Raw genomic sequence first — 21864 nt, 5'->3', positions numbered from 1 at the left:
GCTCCATAGTGATACAAGATAACCAGGGGTTCACAGACATGAAACCCATTTTCTGGGTCTATAGTTAGCATTTTCTTGAAATAAAAAGATAAATTTGCTCTTAGAATATTAATCAAAATACTATGCATGCATTACTAATTTAATTGACTCCCATTGATTGGAACTTCAGACAGTGTGATTACAAACGTGGACTTAATATGGATGGACACAGAACCAGAGGCAGAATTCTGAACGTGAAAGAAATCTAATTTTTGTGTAAAGCAGGTTTGAATTCAAAACTCGATTTCGCAGCTTTTTAGACCTGTAGCCTTCTGCATGTTAACCTTTCTGATATCTCATTTTCTCACATAAAAAATGCAAACAATAATATCAGGATTTTCCATGACAGCTTTATGGCTACGTGAATCCCCAAATGCAAACATACATCATGCTTATCACATAATAGCTGCTCGATGAGCGTCCATTCCTGGTAGAGGGGAAAGACACCTAAAATCATCTACGTTAGCCATCCAACATTGGACATGAGGAAATAGAGGCCCTACGTTTCCATTTGTTTTATTTCTTGGAAGCAAAACTCTTGCAACTATGAGTCCTGATGAGAACATGTCAATATGACAAATATTGCTAGTAAAAAGCTATCTATAATGTAAATTATTCACGATTCTTGAAGAAATTGTTATTATGCAACGAGGTGCAGCAAGTCAAAGGCAATATAGTTTTTGCCTAAATGTCCATCGTAAGCCAAGACAGTGAGTGACTCCTTGACTAGTCTGGAAGCTCTCCCAAGAAGCAGCTACACTACAAGATGTATCATCATCCCCTCATTGGCACGGGCTGCATATGTCTCTAATACTAGATGTCGAGGCGGCAAGTTTCTCAGTTGCATAAATCATGGCCAGGAAGTCATGTAACATACATACTCACCTTCAGTTTTATCTTGAGAAAGTGAAGCAGTTTCCTCTTAGTCACACTGAGGAGCTTTTATTGATAAATACAGTTACTTTATGAATCAGCTGTTGTTATTGGCCTGTCCAGGGTGGGATCCCCCCACCCAAAGTGGCTTTTTCCTACTGACTAATAGGGACTAACTGACGGTGTGGATTCTCTGGTAAATCTGGAAGGCCGGGGTGCTTCTCCCCCAAATGCTGTGCCCCCTGTTTGAAGCACGTGTGATCTACTTCAGAAATGCGTAAGAAACGGACTGTGTGTGCAGGACGTAACACTCCCTGAAGTCACCTGTTCAATTTATTGTTTGTAGCCTGATGACTTCCAAAATGGATTTACCGCTGAATTATGCACGGACTGAATTAATTAATTAATAATATGTTTCGGGGAATGTTTTCTCGGTTGTTATATTTATTAATGGAAATATGATGTTTTTTGTTATGTAACAGCAGGTTGAATTCTTGATATTCTTTCCTCTATGATATAACTCAGAAAAAAAATACCGTTTCTTCACTGTGGTCAAGCCAACTCTTTGTGATTCCCAAAAAATATTGTGTTATCTCTCATATCTTCACACCACTGCACGCGTGCTGGTCCCTTACCCTCCACGCTTGGCCTGCTAGACTCTTACTGGTTGAAGAGCATCTAGGACCAAGCATTGCTTCCTTCCTAAACTCATTCATTCATTCATTCATTCAATAAAAGCTTATTAATAAGCAGTGGTTAAGAGGCAGACGCCATGCTGGGCACTGGGGACAGTCCAAGGTGGGACATTTGAGGACAGTTAGAGCACACTGTGGGTTAATGGGTGCACAGAAGAGGAAGACTGAACACAGCCAGAAGGCAGGGTGTGGAGGTCAAAGATACACTTATGAAAGCACAGACCGTAGCGGAACCAACTGTTGCTTCCCTGCTCACGGACTGCTGGCTTCACCTTGACATGGCATTTCCCTCTGCCCTGCTGGGACCCCACAGCCAATTCCACATATTCTCTGAGGGTCTGTGGTTTGTCAACCCACTCCCAACTTAGGTCTAAGCCAAGAATCATTTTGCTGGGGGGTCAATTAGAGTAGATTTATAATAAGGAACTTGGGGAACCTCGTGGACTACAATCTCAGGACAGCCTTCCCGAGAAATGGGAAGATTGAAGGCTCTCTCTGTCTCTGTCTCTCCCTCTTGTTCTTCGCCTGAGCCTGAATATCTGCTCGTTTTCCTTTCTCTGAACACTGGCTTTGCTCCAAGGACGATGCTCCCCTACACATTAGTCCATGCAGGACTTTGAGGTACCCTCGTCCTGATTCTGCTTTCAAGCCTTGGTGATCTTATAGATCCTGTCCCTCGCAGTCCCCCACGTGGGGACAGGAGGGCTGGAGGAGGCAGGGAGCCACAAGCATACCCCTTTCCTTGCTTGACGGGCCACATCTGGCTTTGCTTCTCGGGTGGACCAGCTGGAACATTCTTGACCCTTAGTCAGTGAGGAATGAAAGCCCTCCTGTGGTCTCCGGTCTCAGCCCTGGGACCTGGATGAAAATTCTCTCCAGACACCTCTCTCCTCCTGTTTCCCTACACACTTCCTACGTGACCAATCTAGATTACTTTCCTTCTGTGATTCTCTATTTTGTCATCTTAGTATCTTAATCCTTTCCATTCTTCACTCACTTCTCCCTGATTTCCTCCCTTGACCTGCTGAAACACTCCTCCACCCACCACCTGCTATCGTTGGATCATCTATGAGGATTTCTACACTCCCATCCCAAACTGTCCATACCACCAGCACACCATGTCCTGCCCTCTGTGTCAGACACACTGATGTGAATATAATAATCCTGGGCTCTCAAAAATAGCAAGAAGAGGCAATCTATAGTCACAGATTCTGATACACCTGTTATCCTGCAAAAACAACTCAAGAACGTGCATTAGGTCCTTCTTTACTTTTGAAACAGCACTGTGAGTTGGACCATGGATTTATTGTCTCCAATAGGGTCAGGCTATTTGCTGGCCTGCACAGATGGCTCCTTCTTGCATCCCCTTTGTTTCCTTAGGATCCTTAAGGACTGGGGCTTCCCATTCCTTTATTCTAACAGCTCCTAGGAAGCTCTGCAAGACTGTGCCCAGGGGGGAGACAGGGCCAGATCACAGGGAATAGCCAGGGGCCTGAAGCGACTTGCTGTGTCCTGAAAGCTGTGTCTCATCTTTCTTTTTCTGGGGAAAAAAGCTCACATTGACCATGCTAATTCTGCTGCAACCCACCACCACCCCCGACCTCCTGCATTTGCCATTCCCTTAACTCTATGTTTTTTCTCTTTTTCCAGAGTGCGTATCTCCTTCTCACATATGGTACAATGTATTTATAGTCTATAATTCTAGTTCTTATCTGCCTCCCTCGTGAATGTAAGTCCTAGGAAGGGAAAATCTTTGTCTGTTCTGTTGACTGATGTGTGCAAGTGCTCAGCAGCATGCTTATGTGTAGCAACAGCCTGGTAGGTGTTGCCAAGAGTGAGCGAGCGGAGACACCAGTGGACGTCTCCTACCATGTCGGCCCTTTACGTTCGTCTCCAAATCAGCGGTGCCTTCCCCAGACCGTGAGCCCCGGGAGGGTAGGCAACAGAGCAGGAGTTTGACCTCAATTTTTGCGAACTGTGGTCTTGTGGCTGAGACTCCCCTCATGCGTTTATCGCTCACTCTCAAGGATGTGATTTGAGCCCGACCAATCACAAGACTGCCGTGGGCTGAGAACATTGACAAAAAGACGCACCTGCTTCAGAGTTGAACAGTGACAGATTGGGGCTTTGTGGGGAAAGAAATTCTAAGCAAGTTAACGTACAGAAAAGTTTAAGGACTACATTGTCACTTTCAGAAGTAGAACTTACCAGGGATACAGATTTGTGGTTCTGTGACGGGTCGATAAAATATTTTCCTGCCTTCAGGAGTCTACTTGTGGCCTCATGGGTCGCATCTCATCTCAGCCGCTCAGGAGGGGGCAACACACAGTGCCTTTACAAGTCACCGTGCCCCTTCTGTAGTGTCGGGGTTTGCAGTGATTTCTTAATGACTAATCATCAGATTTTCTTGAATTATGAGATGACTACTTTATTAATAGCAGACCTTATGCCTATTCACTTAGATGCACATGAAATACTCTTTCACATGCTTAACATTCCTTAACTAAATGGAAAAATAACAGCACTTACAGGAACTTCTCAAGTTACGAGTCTGACTTTTGTATGTCTGTATCCTGCAACCCCTCATGGGGCAGGCCAACCGACCTGCTACAGAGCACCAGCCCCTTCCTCTCTTTTTCAACTCCTGCCCTATTTCCTCTGTCCATCTTTGCTTTGCTCCCTGCCTCTTGCCATTTATCACACTGGTAGATCAATTCATGTCAACACTCGGAGTAGGGGGCAGCAGAGAGGATCAAACATAAGCCTGGGATCAAGCAAATGGATTCGACCCCTGACTCTGTCACTTACCATCTGCACGACCTTGAGGATATGGCTCAGTCCTTCTGAGTGGCAGCAACCCTATTTGTAAAATTGGTTTAATAATGTCTACCTTGTTAATGAGAACTAAAAGAAATAATATATGGGGGCGCCTAGGTGGCTCAGTTGGTTAAGCGACTGCCTTCAGCTCAGGTCATGATCCTGGAGTCCCTGGATTGAGTCCTGCATCGGGCTCCCTGCTCTGCGGGGAGTCTGCTTCTCCCTCTGACCCTCCCCCCCTCATGTGCTCTCTCTCATTCTCTCTCTCTCAAATAAATAAATAAATAAAAATCTTTAAAAAAAAAAGAAATAATATATGTAAACTATTTGCTTCCTTTCTGCATTAAAATGTCAGCCCTTCAGTTGGATTTCTTAATGTCTGAGGGCAGCTTTTTTTTTGCATGCCTGTTAGTACAATTTTACTTGTATTATAATTAATACTCAATTTATAAAAAACCTAAATCTTAAGGTTTCTTAAGATTTTAAATTCAACTTTCTAATCTTGCTATTCTGTTTATTAACCTAGGAAATGTGTATAAAATGGTTATAATCACTTTCATTAGCTCTTTGACTAATATTTAATGGATTCGTATGGTTAAAATTTTGAAATATCCTTAAACATTTAATACTATTTGCATTCATAAATACTTTCATCAACACTTCAAATTACAATTATGATTTTAAAATAGCTAATTCTTCCAAATAATCCAAATCTATTTGTGCAGACTTATAATCAGAGTATTTCTAAGCACTTAAGAAACTCTTATTAATATAATAAAGCCAAGAATTCAATTAATTCTACCTGAAACCCAGGTTAACTCTTATTAATACAATAAACCCAAGCATTGAATTAATTCTACCTGAAACTTACTTATAATTAGGTCCTGCCAATGTCTTCCATTTTACAGAAAATTGCTTTCACAAATTATTCCTGCTGCATTTGAGTAAATTCAGTGTGTCCTTCCCACTGTTTCTCCTCACAGTGGGCTCACATCTTGGTGTGATATTTGGCGATGGGCTTCTGAGAGAGTAACCCATCTGTAGAGAGGGTGAGATTCTGTACCATCTTTATTCTTTGTTTTCTCATTGGTGTTAAACCCACCATTCTGTTGGTTTCTTGCCAAGCTCCCATCTGATTCCCAGTTTTGCTTTCATTCCCCACCCCCTGCCCCCGATCTAGTGTCACTTCCTGTAATGCAGATGTGCTCTACATTTCTCAGGCAAGAGAAATCAAGCCACTTCTTGAACATCATCTTGGGATTCAGCAGCACGTCACCGTTAGGGCTGGACTTGTCCTAACATGGACTATAAGTCTGGCCCCTGGCGCTTGGCCTCTGCTTGGTGTCAGGAAACACGGGTGGCTGGCTTGTCAGCACACACACACACACACACACACACATACACACACCAGTCCTTCTGGAACAGGATTGCTTGGGGCAAAGGACAGAGGGGAGCCTTGGCAGGTGGGAGGTCCGCCACTGTCCGTTATAATTGAGGAGGGCACAGGGGAACTGGGGGAGGCCAGACGTCAGACACAGTACAAGAACCTCGGCCTTTGGGCTGTGGGGGTTTTAAATTGCAGAACTGAGGAAGAATGAACTTCCCCTCCTTGTGGGCATGCAGTATGACACAGCACAACATCTAGTTCAGATCGGAATCAAAACTAAGTGAGATGAGGCCATCCAGGCTGATCTTTGCCTGTTACTCTAGACAAAATAAGAACATGATCTTTGGAACCAGGAAGGACTGAAATTAGGGCCTGACCCTGCTACCTACAATGTGACCATGGCAGGGTCCCTGAGTCACTCTAAACTCCTATTTCTGCACGGTGGAAACAAGCCGCCGACCCAACGGTCCTCCTGAGGACGAAACAAACACTGGACCTCAAGCCCCTTGTGCCGTGCCTGGCGAAAACCAGGTATTCAGGCCTTGAGCAGCTGTTCCGTGCCTTTCCCCAGACAAGCGAAGACACGGTGAGTCGGGGAGGCCAGTACAAGGAACGCGCGTATTGCTCCCTTCCTGCCCAGCCCAGCTCCTCCTAAGAACTATCTGCACCGGTCACTTCCCCTTTGCCACTTGTCCCAGCCTCTTTGTGGTGGACGGACGGAGATTTCTGCCTCAGCATTTCCCCCACCCCGCTGTGTGGCAGCAACACGGCTGGTGACATGACTCCCCGTGGCCTCGGCCACCCTTCCAGGATGACCCCGCCGTTACAAAAGATCCAGACGGGCAGCTCACAGGGTGGTCTGCGGCCAGGCGGTGCCCCGTGTGGGCACGATGCCGGGGCGGCCGTGGGGGGGGCGCTGGGCATGGCTCGCACGCAGGCGGGGCCGGGCCAGAGCCACGGTGACACCGACAGAGACCCGCGCCGCTGCTGCGCTTTTGCGGGACATGGATCAGCAAACTCCTTTATTCTTATTTTCAAGGCTTTGCTTTTTAAAATCTTTTCCAGCTTTACTGAGGTATGATTGACCAATAAACATTGTATGTTTTTAAGGTGTCCAGCACGGTGTTTTGATATTTGTACACATTGTGAAATGATGTCGACGGTCAGGCTGCTCAGCACACCCACCACGGCTCGGAGTTACCTTTCCTCGCGGGTCTGAGTGGGGAGAGCGTTTAAGATCCACTGCCGGCAAATTTCAAGTCCACCATACAGAATTAGTGACTGGTCACCGCGCTGTGCATTCTCTCTCCAGAACTTACTCATCTCACATAACTGAAATTTCCTATCCTATTCCAACATCTCCCTGTTTCCTCCATCCCCTTAGTCCCTGGCAACCACCTTGTACACTCTGGTTTTAGGAGTTTGACATTTTTTTCGATTTCATGTGTAAGTGAGAGCATGCGGTATTTGTGCTTCTCTGTCTGGCTTATCTTATCTAGTATAATACCCTGAAGTTTCATCCATGTTGTTGCAAATGGTAGAGTTTCCTTTTCTTTTTCTTTAAGGCTTGATAACATTCCATTGTGTATACGCACCACGTTTTCTTTATCCATCCATCCACTGGAGCACACTTAGGTTGTGTCTATGTGTTGGCTGTTGCGAATCATGTTCTAAACAACATCGAATGACCTGCATGATGGAGAATCCAACAGAGAGCTTTCCTGCTCTCCCATCTCTGCGCAGCCTTCGAAGGTTGACTTTCCATCAGATACACAAGTATGAGTACGGGAATGATAGTAAAATATTGAAAATAACCTACTGACATGTTGCATATTAAAAATAATCTAATGCACATAATTTTGATGTATTTTTAATTATTTTAATTTCAAATACATTATATTTTTCAAATGTATACTTAATATATCATTAAATTATTATTTTCCATATGTAGTATTTATATCTATTTCAATTATATGTATTTTATTTATTTTTGATGATTTTTATTTTTAAATTTCATTCTTTGATATATGCATTTATTTAAGCATGGGTTTCATCACCAATAGGGGACTGAATAAATAAATTATGTGTTTATTTCATAGAAGGCGGCTAACAAAAAAGGAAGCCTATGCTAATGAGGAGTGGTTGCCAAGATGTATTGAGTGAAAAGAGCAAAGAACACAGCAGTGTGAATTTGCTTGCTACCAGTCTAACTTTAAAAGATGGTGTTAATGCTTGCTTGTGTACAAAATAGCTCTGAGGTCGCACACATGTGTGTGTGCTTATTTGCATACATTCTCTCTTGCTGGACTATAAGCTTGAAGAGGGCAGGGGCTGTCAAACTAGCCTCTGAGAAAAGGCACTAGCTGGTGGGGACAGGTGTGACGAAATTAGCTTTTCACCATGTTTCTAACTCTTGGAATTATGCTGTGGCCACCTAGTACCCTTGAAAAAAATAATCCAAATAAATGCAGGTAATTTTTAAAATAAAGAAATGCTCAATTCCTACCAAAATACTGCCATTTATTACAATCTCCCATATGGTCTCTTTCATACTCATGGTTTTAAGGATGATCTAAATGCTGACAACCCACATATTTGTATCTCCTCTTTTTTTTAAAAATAATTGAGATATGATTGACAGACAACACTGAATCTGTTTGAGGTGCATGAGAAGATTCCATGTACGTCCACGTTGCAGAACGGTCCCCACGGTAAGTGTGGTCAACACCCGTCACCCCCCATAGTTACTGTGTCCCCTCTTTTGAGTTTAGACTCACTTACTCACAGCCTGCTTGGGTATCTCATGGACATTTCAAAACTTGGCAAACCTAAGCCATTCTTCCCCATTCTCACCGTTTCCTCACAAAGCTGTGTGTTTCCAAGCCGTCCCCCAACCCAACAAATGCTCCCACCATTTGGGACATTTGTCCTTCCGCTCTAGGAAGCTGTCTGGGAATGACGTGGCCTCTTCCCTCTTTCTTCCACCCCCCGTAGAGCCCTGCTGTCTTTTGTGTTCTTGTCTGACTCTGTGGTGTGACCGCTTTCACTCGAGCCGTGATCCCCCACCCGGTTCCCACGCCTCCCCTCAAAACCTCCTCCAGTGCCACTCCCCGAGAAGTTCTAACACGACCCAGGGCAGGGTAGATCCTCCTATTATTCTATCGAGGACATCGATGGCTTTCCTTTAGGACTCATTAAATTTACAGTTGCATGTCTATGTGGTTATTTGCATATATTCTTTCTTGCTGGACTATAATCTTGATGAAGGCAGGGGCTGTGTCCATTTACACAGGTTCCTATGCGTACAACCCGGCGCAGACTCTGAGCACGTACGAATAGGAAATGAGTACCAGAGGATACTTCCGTGTGTGCAGCGGACGTGAGGAAACCTGCTTGCTAGAGCGGGCGGAAGGGAATATGTAAGTAGAAGGAAAAGATGAAGATCAGGTTTGATTTTCTCCACTGAAAAAGAAAGCGTGTGAACTAGGTGATCTGCGATAATCCTAAGATTCTGCTTCACAGTTTTTTCTAGAGCCTGCCCTGCAAGGTGACGGCTTTCCTAGGTCTTTCTCCGAGGGTGTATCAGGAACACATAGGATGTCTGGGTGGTGGAAACAGGGACACCTGTTGGTAGGGCGCCCGCGGCGGGCCCGTGGTACATTCTCTTCGGTCCTGGACCAGCCCATTGTGAGGTGGCCACCGTGGAGACCCGAATCCTAACACCATGGGCCCAGGATCTCAGGCTGTCTCCTGTCTGGTCCACACTGCACCCAAGGCTGTGGGGACAACTTGTTCTTGAAACAAATGAGCCGATAATATAACGGGCTGATTCTCTTTATTAAATAACAAGTAAACGGTCTGTATACAGCCGCTGGCCTTGCGCACGAGTGCTCTCCCTTCTCCCGTGGAAGCGCCCCTGTGGGACAAAGTCCCGGCTCAGTGTCAGGGAATGTGTGAGGCAACCGGCCGGACGCGGGGGTCGCTCGCTCTGTCGTCCCGCACCCGCAGGAGAGAACGAGCACCCCGTTCAGAGGCTGAGGGGAAGGACTACGAGCTTCGTTGCGGGGGCCCATGGGGCACCTCTCGGGGTCTCAGCAGTTCAGCCAGCTGCGGCTCTTCAAAGCGTGTGTGACTTGCCTTGCATTTGGGTCAAACTCCAACTGTGAAGATCCACTGAAGAAATAGTAAAACCCTGGAAATACAGACAAGGGAAACCATGAGTTATTTTTTCAGATAAATCAGTTTGGCAACATACGAAACTCAGAATAGTAAGTAATTAAAATTGCAAAGGGTTTATAGGGTTTTACTATGTGCAGGGACTCTGATAAGCATTTTATCGGATTGTTTTTTCATTTCTTTCTGCAACAGTCCTACGAGGGAAGCGTATCTAACTCCATTCCCCAGAGGAGCAGGTGGAGGGTCCACGCGTGCTGGGCCAAGGTCCCTCGCTGAGGACGGCAAAGCCAGGCTCCGCTTACTAGGTTATTCTGATTCCAATCAGACAAAACTTTCTGCTTCTTTGGAAACTATGAGCTCTTTATTTTCTTTTTTCCCAAGAGTCCTCCTCCCCTTTCCTTTCCTGAGAGTCCTTTCTGGCCCCAGAGAAGCATGGAAACTCCTTCAGAACACGAGGGGGGCCCTTTATGGCTCTGCCGTCCTAGTGCTCAGGTTACCTTTCAATAAAGATCACCAGCCTCCAGCCATCTCTCCTGGAGCAGGAAAAAGATGTAACTTTTTTAAAACTTTGGGCACAAGAAGAAGCAGTTATTTGCACCTGAGCGGTGTGGGCAGCGACTGACTACTCAGGGACATCTCCCTGGGAATTAGTAGTTACCACAGGATGGAGTGGAAGAGAAAGCCAGCCAGTATGAAACTTGGCCACACCGCTTGAGGGGACTTTTGTACCCACATGGTAATCTGAAAGGTAACAGGTCTGGACGTAAGGAAGTGACACTTGAGCACTTTGGTGTTTTCTGCATGTACAAAATAGAGAGACGTGTGTTGCTTGTTTTTATGATTCAAATCAATGTATTATAGGAAGTCGTCATAGACTGGGTACAGATTTGGTAAGTTGCAATTTGGAGGAGAGAGGAAGGAACGGGTTAAAGAAAATCTGTCATTACGTGGGGCGCCTGGGGGGCTCAGTCACTTAAGCGTCCAACTCTTGGTTTCAGCTCAGGTCATGATCTCAGGGTCATGAGATCGAGCCCTGCATTGGGCTCTGTGCTCAGTGGGGAGTCTGCTGGAGATTCTTTCTCTCCCTCTGCCCCTCCCCCACTCATTCTCTCTCTCTCTCTCTCTCTCTCTTTCTCTCAAGTAAATAAATAAATCTTAAAAAAAAAAGAAGAAGAAAACCTGTCATTACAGATTAATCCAATTGTCCCTCTGATACCGTGGAATGTTTCAAGTGCCCCATTGCCAACAAAACAAGTATCCTCTTACCAAACATTTCAAAAGCAGCATCGACCTTCGGGTCAACCCCTGGGAAGTCTTCTGCTATCTCCTTGGGGAAGCCTGGCTCCATGGATTGTCTCTTCTCATCAAACCTGCATCCAGTAAAAGAAACACAGCAGAGGCCATGTTACCAGAATCTTAAGTCATGCTGGGTTTAATGTGGAATCCTACTAAACTTTCCAAGTACTGCAAATAAATGTCAAGCATGTCAAGCACTACAGAAATATGTGATTTTAATGGATTTGCAAACATAGTTCTTAGAACTGTATCTCCGCCAGGAGAAGAGGCAACATCCTGATCTGTTACCATACTTCTCAAGCCCGGAAGGAGAGAACCTTAATCATCTTTCTATCACAAAGGCATGAAGGTACGAACAGATGAATTGGCTCATTCATCTCAAATACAAATTTCAAATTCTCTACCATACATGGCTTGTGTATGTCCTCCGCACCCTGCACATCTGGATTTCCTACGGCAGCCTCCAAGGAACAGGGATGGCGGAGACCAGGAAAGCACAGGGAATGTGTTTCAGACTCGTTGGCTGGACCTTGGGCATCAGCCTCTGTGAGTCCTGGGTTCTAGCCATAAACCTGGACCGCTATTGCTCATCGGTCTCTTTAACAAGCAGCACTAATGAGTGGATGAGGTTAGGGGAAGCCCTGAGGAATCATATAGCAAAGTTGGGAAGATGAGACAAACACCCAAGGAGTCAATGAGTCAACAGGAAAGGAATGCTAAATGGTGGACTGGATTCTTGAGGCTTCTTTCAAAAAAAGACCAGCCCATCTGGGTTTGGAGTCCAGCAGGGAGGCTCCACGGGGTGCTGGGGCTTGAGGCAAGATTGAAGGATGAATGGGTTGGCCGGGGGGTGGGGGTACAGGAAGAGGCCATCCAGGCGGGGGGAGGTGGGCAGGGCGGCGGTTGCTGGGGGACTCCAGTTTGCTGCTCACAGGCCCCAGGCGGGAGCGAGGCAGACGCAGCTGGGCCCACCTGTGAACATCAGCGCTGCCCCTTTGAAAGCAAGCGGGTCCCATCCCCGCACTGGCGGGGAGGCCGGCTGAGAGTGGCCTGGGGGTTTCCTCAGAGGAATAAGATAATTTCCCTAACGAGGCTCCATACAAAGCCATCCCAAGCCAGTCTTACCGCCAGTATTTGTCCCCTACGAAGAAGTATGTTTTCTTCTTTTCCTTATCAAACAAGGCCGCATCAATTTTCCCTACGGTTGCAGGAAAACCCAGGGTGTGGATGCCTTTTGGATAACCTGCTTGTACCTCAGTTCCTCTGATGGCCCAGAACTGGTCTCCTGTTAAGAAAAATAATTCAGAGTCACATTGAATTTATGACAGTTAACCCTTTGGGTTTTGGAAATACTTGTCAGCACCTTTGATTTTCATAGTAAAGATTTAATCCCCAGTTCAAAGTGGGTTTTTAACAAAAATTTTCGGATTGAATGAACGAACACAAATCCAAGGAGGGAATTTACAACTCGGAGTAATTTATATACCTATGTGCATTTTTATTATCTGTAAAATATAAATAAAATAATACCAGACCCAGCTGTTTCTTCACTACCTTAGGGTAATGAAGGAGACGCAATTTGTCAGAGTAGAGAAAATTAAAGTCCAATTCAATTTTCCTGTGAAGGGGTTTATTTCAATGAATTAAAGAAATTATTATTTAATAATTACCTTTAAAAATGAAAACAATGTCCTTGCTAATCTCTTCATATGCGGCATCCAAGCCTGAAGGAAGGGATGGCCAAAATGAAGAGATCAAAAAAAATCCAGGTTCAAGGGTCCTGAGGGATTTGCGCCAAAAATGTCTGAAATATATAGAAAAGGAAATGAAAATTGAGAAACAGACTTTCTCCTTTAACATTTTTCCTCATTGTGGTGCGTCATCCATCCTCCCCCATCCCCTCGTCAGCTAGGCTCGAGGGCAGGCAGAAATCCGGGGTATTGCCAATGGGAAAAAGTCTTTTCTTTTTCTTGGGAAGCCTGCACCCAACCTCCTGCCAGAAAATTCCAGAGCAGCGACTTCTAGAGAGAAGGTGACTACAATTCATGCAAACCAGTGTAGGTATCATAACATCATTTACATTTTCAAGCAGATAGACCGGTGTGTGTGTATGTCAGCATTACCAGAAGGGTTCCGGAAGCATCTCCACGCGTCCTTAACGGTGGATGGATGCGGGGAGCCAGTGTGGTGAGGGAGATTTGCTCTTCACTTTCTTCCCATGTATGCGGCTTGCATGTGTTATCATGTGCGTATTTATCCAGCCGTGAGTAAGTTAATTGATTAAGTGTAATGCTCTCTGGTGTCATTTTTAAAGGAAACAAAGATAAAACCCTAATTCTGAAGTTCGATGTGAGCCTTTGGAAAAGCAAGTGTGGCTTCTAGTGACTGGGAACAACAAGGAGAGGACAGGAATTCAATCAAGTCTTTGAAAATGAGCTTGGAGCTTTTAGGAAAACGGGGAGGGTGAAGCACGAGATCTCAGTAATCTCAAGTTCAGAGAAAATGCTTTTGCTCTCAGTATTTAAAAATCTCTATCAAGTTTCTCTGTTCTCCTTTCTAAGCATGGTGCATCAAAAGAAGGGAGAGAGAAATGGAATCTTCTGGTCTGACCTGTCTTTAAAGAACAGGATTTCTCCCCTCAGAGTACTGATTGCGTCGAAGGACAAAGTGGGGTCGCACGCGGCTGGGGTCTCAGGTCCTGAAGGCACAGATTCCGTGGGTGCCACAGGGTCATCCGGGGAGACAGGGGGAGGTCCTGAAGGGAACAGATGCGGGGAGGCAAACAGAAGGACAACTGTGATGCTGTCGTCCATGTATGTGCTTTCCAAACACACTCAGGGTACTTTGAAGGGAATTGCAAACGCTTCGGGCAGCATTTTAAAGTTTTCCCGAAGACCATCCCTGCAAAGCTATGCCTGACTGTTCCAACATCGCTCACCGTACAGGGACTGGATGCCATTCACGTCATCCTGAGAAAGGCGGAAGCGGGCCAGGTCTATGAGTGTGTTGTAGACCGGGTACATCAGAGCGCGAGGGTCGGCCGAGTGAAAGAGACCCAGGGAATGGCCAAGTTCATGAGCAGCAACCAGGAATAAGTTAGTTCCTATTTTAGAAATCATAAATAATGGTTACTTGGTCCTTAAATCCATGTACATCATCACACGGGTCAGCTGTGTATTCTATTGATTTACTTCCTGGAGGCACACAGGACTTTCTTTGCCTTGTTTTGTGGTTAACTGATCCACGGACCAATTACACACTTAATGGAAAGCCAAGTGTTTTTCAAAGCTCATTCTTGAAATCAATCTTTGAGACAAAATATCCAGCCATGTCCACCTAATCCCCTCTCCTCCCTCAGGATCCTATTTACTTCTTGAGAACCAGCTCCCTTTTCTTGTGCTCTGGAATGGAACCAACCTGTTTAGCACATCCATAAATATTTCTCTTCATTTGTCAATGAAAAGCTAAAACACTGTTTCAACGTATTACCAGTCGCCAGTTATGGTCTCAGTTAAATGAATCACAATTTATTCATCTCAATTCTGAAATCCTGAAACAACCATACTCCTGGTATTTTCCATTGGACTATTGCCTGCATAATTTTTCTGCCTCAAGATTATTATTGAGCACATATTGGGTCTGGAAATATTAGTAAGGATAATTGTCATAGGGTTTGCAAGATTGGTCTAAAAGATAGCAAACCTAATCATGCCTACCATTTGTCACAAAAGAGATTTGGGCCACACAAACACTAGCTGTATTCATATTTTTTCCTTCATATTATTTAAAAAAAAAACCAGGATGCTGAAAATTGGAAGTCATTGGGTAATTATGTTTGACATGCTAAGTTTACTTTTGCAAGTGTTATTTGTGTAACTTGTGATCCTAGTAAAGTCCTCATTGGAGACGTTGCAGGAAGAAGTTGTTAAACCAAAGAAATTTATCCAGCACTAACTTCACATTCATACTCCCTCCAGAGATTCTGTTTGCATTTCAATTATAAATCCCAGTGAATTTCAGAAGTAGTATTATTTGTTTTAGCCAATTTTTTGAAAACTTTGGAAGCCAGTCCTCAAAGTATACAGTTATGAACTGAGAAATATTCTTCTACCTAAAAAATTTGGACAGTTGTATTTGGGGGCAAGTCTTTTCCTTCAGAACAAGTCTATAGAAACTCTTGTTAACCTAGGGACAGTAAAATGCTGATTTACCAAGAAAACCTAAACAGGAACCTCAGTTTCTGAAATTTAACTCTCATCTCCATTTTGAAGAGCAAAGAAGAAATTTCCCCCCGTTGGATACCAGCGATATCAAGGGCCCGGGTTAGTACAGAGTCAATGCTATGCCCTCTCCCTTGGGTATCTGCATTCAATATAATGAGAGAATATTCTTAACGATGGTCCCAAGCTCACACTAGAACCGTAGTCATCAAAGAAATACTTAATGACGTTCTCATATTGTGCTTACCAAGACACAAATAAACTTTTTAGACATCTGAAAAATGGTTAAAACAAAAATACATTCTACTAATTCTTAAGCCATTTGGGAAATCTGGAACACCCCCCTTCTTGAAGATTCTTAGCTAATAAGAATTTTCTAAATCTAAAAAAATCACCCACCAACACCATTCTGAGAGATGTGTAACTAACCCGAAGTATCCCTCGTCCATAATTCATCATCGTCAAAGTGGGCATCTCCATTAATGCCGGACCCAGGCGGGTAGGCGTGACCCAAAACATTTCCAGGTCCATCAAAAGGGTTAAAGTCTCCATGATCTAACAGAGAAAATGTTTTTATTGGAAAGATAGGTAATCAGGATCTCTTTGGAACATCCCCCCCCCACCCCCCAACAGCAACTAGATAAATGGATGCATTTCATGTTCGTTTTTTTGTTTTTTTTTACCTCTAACTGCAAAAGAGATCTTGATGTCAGCCTCCCCTTCATCGGTCCTGGAGAAAGTGAGTGGAGTCACCTCCTTCCAGACGTTCAGAGCTTCCTCAATGGCAGAATCCACAGCATCTCTCGGCAAATCCAGTGTATAATTCATAATCCTTTAAGAGAAAAAGTGAAGAAGACATTATTCCTCCTGTGATTGTCCTTTGTAAAATCTCGATAGTACGTGGAAACCTCTTTGGACCCATTACCTGTAGGTAAGGTGGGTTTTCCTCCACTTGGGCATGCCAGGGAAGGTGGTGAAGTCCCCAACATCGGGAACACCACATCTGGGCTTGCGCATCATGTCCAGAGTGTCCGAGTCCAGCTTCCCCGTCACCGCCAACCCGAGGAACTTCTGCATTTCTCGGATTTTTTCAACAACAGGACCACCGTCCCTTCTTCTAACAAATGGTTTTGTATCTTTTGCAAGGTTGTAGTAGTTTTCCAGGTATTGCTAATGGGATAGTAAGTAGAGTTTTCAGGTCATGCTTTGATTTTTAGCCTTTTATAGTAAATTGCAGCTGCTGACTTAATTTGTCTGCCATCTGGTTTGTGGAAATCAAAATAAATGTCATATTCGGTTCAACTCTTCAGTTATAGACTCCTCCTCGCTTCTGTTTTACTTTGTAGCCAAATAATCTCTGGAGCTTCGTCTACTCCCAAAGCAATGCAAATGAAGCAGAAAATCAAGATAAATGTCTAGTGAACTTAAAGGAGGAACACAGAGCAAATGGGCTTCTTTGAGCATAGTTGTGCATTTCAGGCATCTTTATTCAACCCCCTCAACTTTCTACTTTATGCGTCTCACGGGGATCTGGCTTAAGAAAAAAGTTGGACAAATCCCCACGTCTAAACCCCACACTAGCAATATAAATATCTAGTTAAACTTACGTTGGATTAAAATACCTACAGAAGTCCCAACGGGAGATACATTTAATTACTCTCCGCCTGTTACTCGTGTGCCTCACAGCCCAGTGCTGCTGCCGTCAAGGTGGTGGTGATCTTAGGAAAACACCTAGTATTTCTGGCCTTTGTTCGTGCCTGCAGGAGAGGAGGCTGCACAGCGGGATACGGAGACCCCTCCTCATCCCACACTAACTCTCTGTCCCTGAACCTCTCCCACACAGTAAGCCCAAAGCATCCTGCGGGCTGTAGGAATGGAAAGCAGAGACAGTTTTCCCACTGGGCTCTGCCGATATCCGGGAGGGATGCATCCACCAGTTACCTGAACAAGCTCCATGCTGTCCTCGTCCTCCGCAGCTCTGTCCACTGGGTAGGCTGAGCACACAGCCACACAGAGCAACAGTAGAACTGGAAGGCTCTGCATTTCCACGGGCTCTTCTTGGCTCTGTGTCGTCGCAGTGCCTTGCTCTCTGCGTACCTTCTCCTGGGTCCACTCTCTGGAGCCCTGGCTTTTATAGGGTGACAGTGGTGGGTTAGGTCACCCGCAGCTTGACTCATGATTGCTTTCATCCAGATGGCGGCAGGACCATGTCCAAGAATTCCAAATCTGAAGTAGGATGATACAACCTACTTTACTAATTTCTCTCAACCTTTCCAATTTTGCAAATCATAACAGTGATTAAGCTCCAGGAAATGCTTCCTGTCTTTGTAAGAAGAAAACTGGGGCATTTTTTTTTTATTCTGGAAAAAAAAAAGTGCCCGGAATTTACTAGACCATTTATGTTTGTATGTTTGAGAGGAGAAATAGGCTGACTCGGTAAAAAGTCAGAATTCGTTAGAACATTGAAATGCAGTTTTATTTTAAGAAAAACACACTTAAAATCAAATATAATGAGATGTAAGTAATTGAAAAGCTGTGCTTACATAGCTCGAGTCTATACTGTTAGATTCTGTAAAAAAAGAAGAAATAAGGGCGCCTGGGTGGCTCAGTTGGTTAAGCGACTGCCTTCGGCTCAGGTCATGATCCTGGAGTCCCAGGATCGAGTCCCACGTCGGGCTCCCTGCTCAGCAGGGAGTCTGCTTCTCTCTCTGACCCTCCCCCCTCTCATGCTCTCTCTCTCTATCTCATTCTCTCTCTCAAATAAATAAATAAAATCTTTAAAAAAAAAGAAATAATATCTAGAATAAAATTGGAAGGGAGACTTCATGTTTGAGTCCTTGATTTGAAGTATGTGCTATTGGTTTCTGGTTGGATTTGTTAGGTTTTGAGGAGGGAAAGCTCACAGGCAGGACAGAACAAAGATGGTGAAGGAGGAGGTGTATCCTTTCTCCTCCGGTTGATCTTCGTTCTGTGCCCAATTTATGAGCAGGTGGCAGACCTGGGAGGAGCGTCCGCAAGAACAGGTGAGTCAAATGAAGTACATTGCGCACGGGACCCAAATTCTCTGTCATTGTCGCCTATGCTCTTCTCATTCTCTTTCAGTCTCTTTCCCTCCTCCCTCAATTCAAAATCCTAGATACTTTGAACTTTCTTTTTTTTTTAAGATTTTATTTATTTATTTGAGAGAGAAAGAAGGAGAGAGAGAGAACACAAGCAGGGGGAGGGGCAGAGAGAAGCAGGCTTCCCACTAGGCAGGGGGCCCGACATGGGGCTCGAACCCAGGACCCCAGGATCATGACCTGACCTGAAGGCAGACGCTTAACAATTGAGCCACCCAGGCGCCCCTACTTTGAACTTTAAAACAAAAGCCAGACTTAATTGTCTCCCCAGTGTTCTTATCTGTTCTCTCTTCTCTCTTCTTCCCTTTCTCTCCCTTCCCTCCTCTTCCTTCCTGTTCTTATCCAGCAGAGTGCTGCTCCCGCCAACAGTGTAACCAAGCTTGTAGGGAAGACTGGAGACATCCCCAAGGGAAGGAACTCGGTTGAACGTTTTACCATCCGCCTGCCTCCTGCCCCTCTCCCTTGCCGGCCTTGCCTCTCTTACCCTTAGAAAAACAGAGCAGAAAAAGAGAAAGAAATGCAAAGTGGAAAGAGCCAAGTTTACACTTATGAAACGTCCACTAAGTGCACGTTTTTTATTTGTCATCACACTTTGTTTTTTCTTTGCTTGCTTATTTGTTTGCTGAAGAGCAGAACACTCGGGAGTGAGAAACTCAGTGAAATGATGAATAAAAATGAACATTGATAAGTGCAAGTTTTGCTCCCTGCCTTTGCATTTCTTGTGCATTTTCCTTCTTTTGCTGCATTTTTGTATGTTCTGAATAAACACTGGAGAGATCTCATCCAACGTGTCAGAGATGCAGTGAGAGCCCTGTGCCTGCAGGCGACCAGTTGTCTGAAGGCCACTTGGCAGGGGCTGTGCGTCAAGTGTGAGCATCTGCTCTTAGACTAGATTCTATCTAAAGACATTTTGTTCCTTTAGGGGCAAGGATTTGGGTCTTGTGTTGATTGAAGTCGGGGGAAATGCTTGTCCACACTGATGTCAGGGTAGCTAAAGGGGCCTGGAGCGGTGGGCCAGTACCACACGTGAGTTCGGGGAAGGCTCGATGGACTGAGGCAGAAGTTACTAGGGACCACGCTCTCAATTCCTTCTGGATTAAGGTTTTTCCTGCATAAATTTTCTCTAGGATCATACCTGATAAAACATATTTCAAGTTTAGAGGGAAACCTTACAGACACCATGTTTATTTTCCCAGATGTTCCAACACGATTGACAAAATGGGCCATGTCGTTGCTCCTGAAATAAATGCAGAAGTCTGCTCGTGCAGAGTTGGTCATCTCCTAAAAGGATTTCAGAAGCTTTTCCAGAAGTCTCGAGCCTCAGGAAGAGTTCCTTATTTGCTTCTCAGTGGCACCTTGGACCTGCCTCTCTTGCAGATTGTTCATGCTGAGCTGGAGTGTGATGCTTCCCTCCATCACCGTAAATTCTCATTTCTCTCTGTGCTCCTAATAGTGAGCATGGTGCCTGGCATGAAGCAGGCTCCCTAATATTGCTTAAAGAATTAATAATATATTATTAATTGAATATTAATGAAAGGCTCACAGGAAAAGTCAAAGAGATGAATGAAAAGTCAAAAAAAACTCATGAATCATGCAGATGTTTCTAAATCCCCAGGTCTCACAGGTCGTATTTACCAAATATCTTATTAACTGAATTTTTGTTTTTGTTTGTTTCCTTGTCTTTGAAAAAGATTCGAGAGATCATCTTAAGTCTCTCTAATAAAGAATAAATTGAAGCCTTTATACTCCTATTCCTCATTCCTATGTCTGTAAAATACTCAAAGATTGCAGCATCAAAGGGTCTTCTGACAATGCATGAGAGTCGATTTGCATTTTGTAGATTAAATTTTAAAAGGCAAAGCATTAGTAAGGAAGACTAGGTAGATTACAGAGCAACTTAGTGGAAGAGAGAAGGAAGAGAATGAGAATAAATACACCAAATGTAGAGGGGATCTGTGAACACTAGAAAAAGACCTGGGCTTTTCCAGCATAGAAACGAGAATGACTGTTCCACAGAATGATATTTGTTATACGGCTAAACACACCAAAGGTCAGTAAAGGCTGGAGGCACAAAGCTGACCTGCAGGGCTCAGAGGCGTGGCAGTAAACTTAAATTCAACCTGATTCAAACTTGGACTCAAGAGCTGGCATCAGTCCAAGTCACATCCTCTCTGATAACTTCTCCCATTTGTCTTTCCATCCATTGCGCTTCTCCAGGACTGGTCAGACAAGGTAATATATGATGCTTGCCCCTGCCAGCCGCGAGACTCATTCCTTCAGTGATGCGTTCATTTCTCCCATGTCTGAGTCTCCATCTTCAATATCTCAGAACCCTCAGACGAAGAGTGTAGGTTTGGAGATCACAAGTAACAGAGAAACTTGGAGACAACGTGACCAAATGAGCTATTTAAAAATAGGAAGCAAGGAGGGAGGATGAAATGCAGGAAGGAGGGAAGGAAGACAGGAAGGGCATGATCCAGCAGCACAGGGCACTCTCGGGGAGTAGAGAGAGGGGTTGACAGGTGCTCTGCAGAGGGAAGGTGTCCACTGCAGGAAAAGTCACTGAGGTGTGGACATGGAGGAAAAGCCAGGAACAGAATGAACACCTAGGCAGAGTCAAGAAAGCTGAACGTCTGTTTGGAAAATGACAGAATTAATTTTTTATTTAAATAAAATGTGCGTGAAGAGTAGTGACAAAAATGAGAAATGAAGTTGTGGGCAGACAGGTTGGAGCTCATTCATGAAAACCCATCAGTCTCCGGCCAAGATGTTCAGTTTATTCTGTTGGTGATGGAAAGCCGTGTTTCTACACTATGTTTTAAATAAAGCTTTATATATTTCAGTAAAATTTCATATTTTTAATATAGAAAAATACAGAATATAGAAAGAAGTAGAAGGTAGAAAAGAAATCATAAATAGTCATGCCACAAGGAGAAAAACATGATTAACACTTCACCGTGCTTCCTTCTAATTTTTCCTTTTTTACATCATGGTGATCAGGGGAAATTTATAAAATTATACCTGTTTTTTCCACAATTCTAAATCTCACCAGGCAGAGAGGAGTACTAATCAGGCAATATATCCTCTTTGAATTAAAGGATAAAACATGTTGCTTACAGGTTTTTAAATTTTTACTTATTTGTTTTTTATTCTTTGCATTTTTATTTTTTTTATTATGTTCAGTTAGCCACCATACAGGACATCATTAGTTTTTGATGTAGCTTACAGTTTTTTTTAATACA

The 21864-nt window shown here is 44.2% G+C and overlaps 1 protein-coding gene across 1 annotated transcript; it reads right to left on the bottom strand.

Moving 5' to 3' along the window:
• Positions 1-9676: 9676 nt before the first annotated feature.
• Positions 9677-17566, bottom strand: LOC118520456 (stromelysin-1). Its single transcript, XM_078059078.1, has 10 exons — positions 17445-17566; positions 16429-16673; positions 16187-16335; positions 15933-16058; positions 14222-14386; positions 13894-14038; positions 12954-13087; positions 12409-12568; positions 11254-11357; positions 9677-10003 (listed from the first exon to the last, which is right to left on the bottom strand). The coding sequence occupies exons 1-10, from the start codon at positions 17544-17546 to the stop codon at positions 9903-9905; spliced, it is 1431 nt and encodes a 476-aa protein (XP_077915204.1). The 5' UTR covers positions 17547-17566; the 3' UTR covers positions 9677-9902.
• Between the last annotated feature and the right edge of the window lie 4298 nt (positions 17567-21864).

The sequence above is a fragment of the Halichoerus grypus genome, chromosome 11, assembly GCF_964656455.1.
Source record: "Halichoerus grypus chromosome 11, mHalGry1.hap1.1, whole genome shotgun sequence".
Taxonomy (NCBI): Eukaryota; Metazoa; Chordata; class Mammalia; order Carnivora; family Phocidae; genus Halichoerus; species Halichoerus grypus.
The sequence above is the reverse complement of the archived record's forward strand: the minus strand, read 5'-3'. Positions and strand labels throughout refer to the sequence as shown.

Excerpts from the sequence above, each read along its gene's own strand:
- LOC118520456 (XM_078059078.1), bottom strand. The coding sequence starts at position 17,546 with ATGCAGAGCCTTCCAGTTCTACTGTTGCTCTGTGTGGCTGTGTGCTCA. Across the intron at positions 13,088-13,893 it reads ATCCTGTTCTTTAAAGACAG|ACATTTTTGGCGCAAATCCC; the intron begins GTCAGACCAGAA and ends TATATATTTCAG. Across the intron at positions 10,004-11,253 it reads TGCTGCTTTTGAAATGTTTG|GGTTTTACTATTTCTTCAGT; the intron begins GTAAGAGGATAC and ends CTGTATTTCCAG.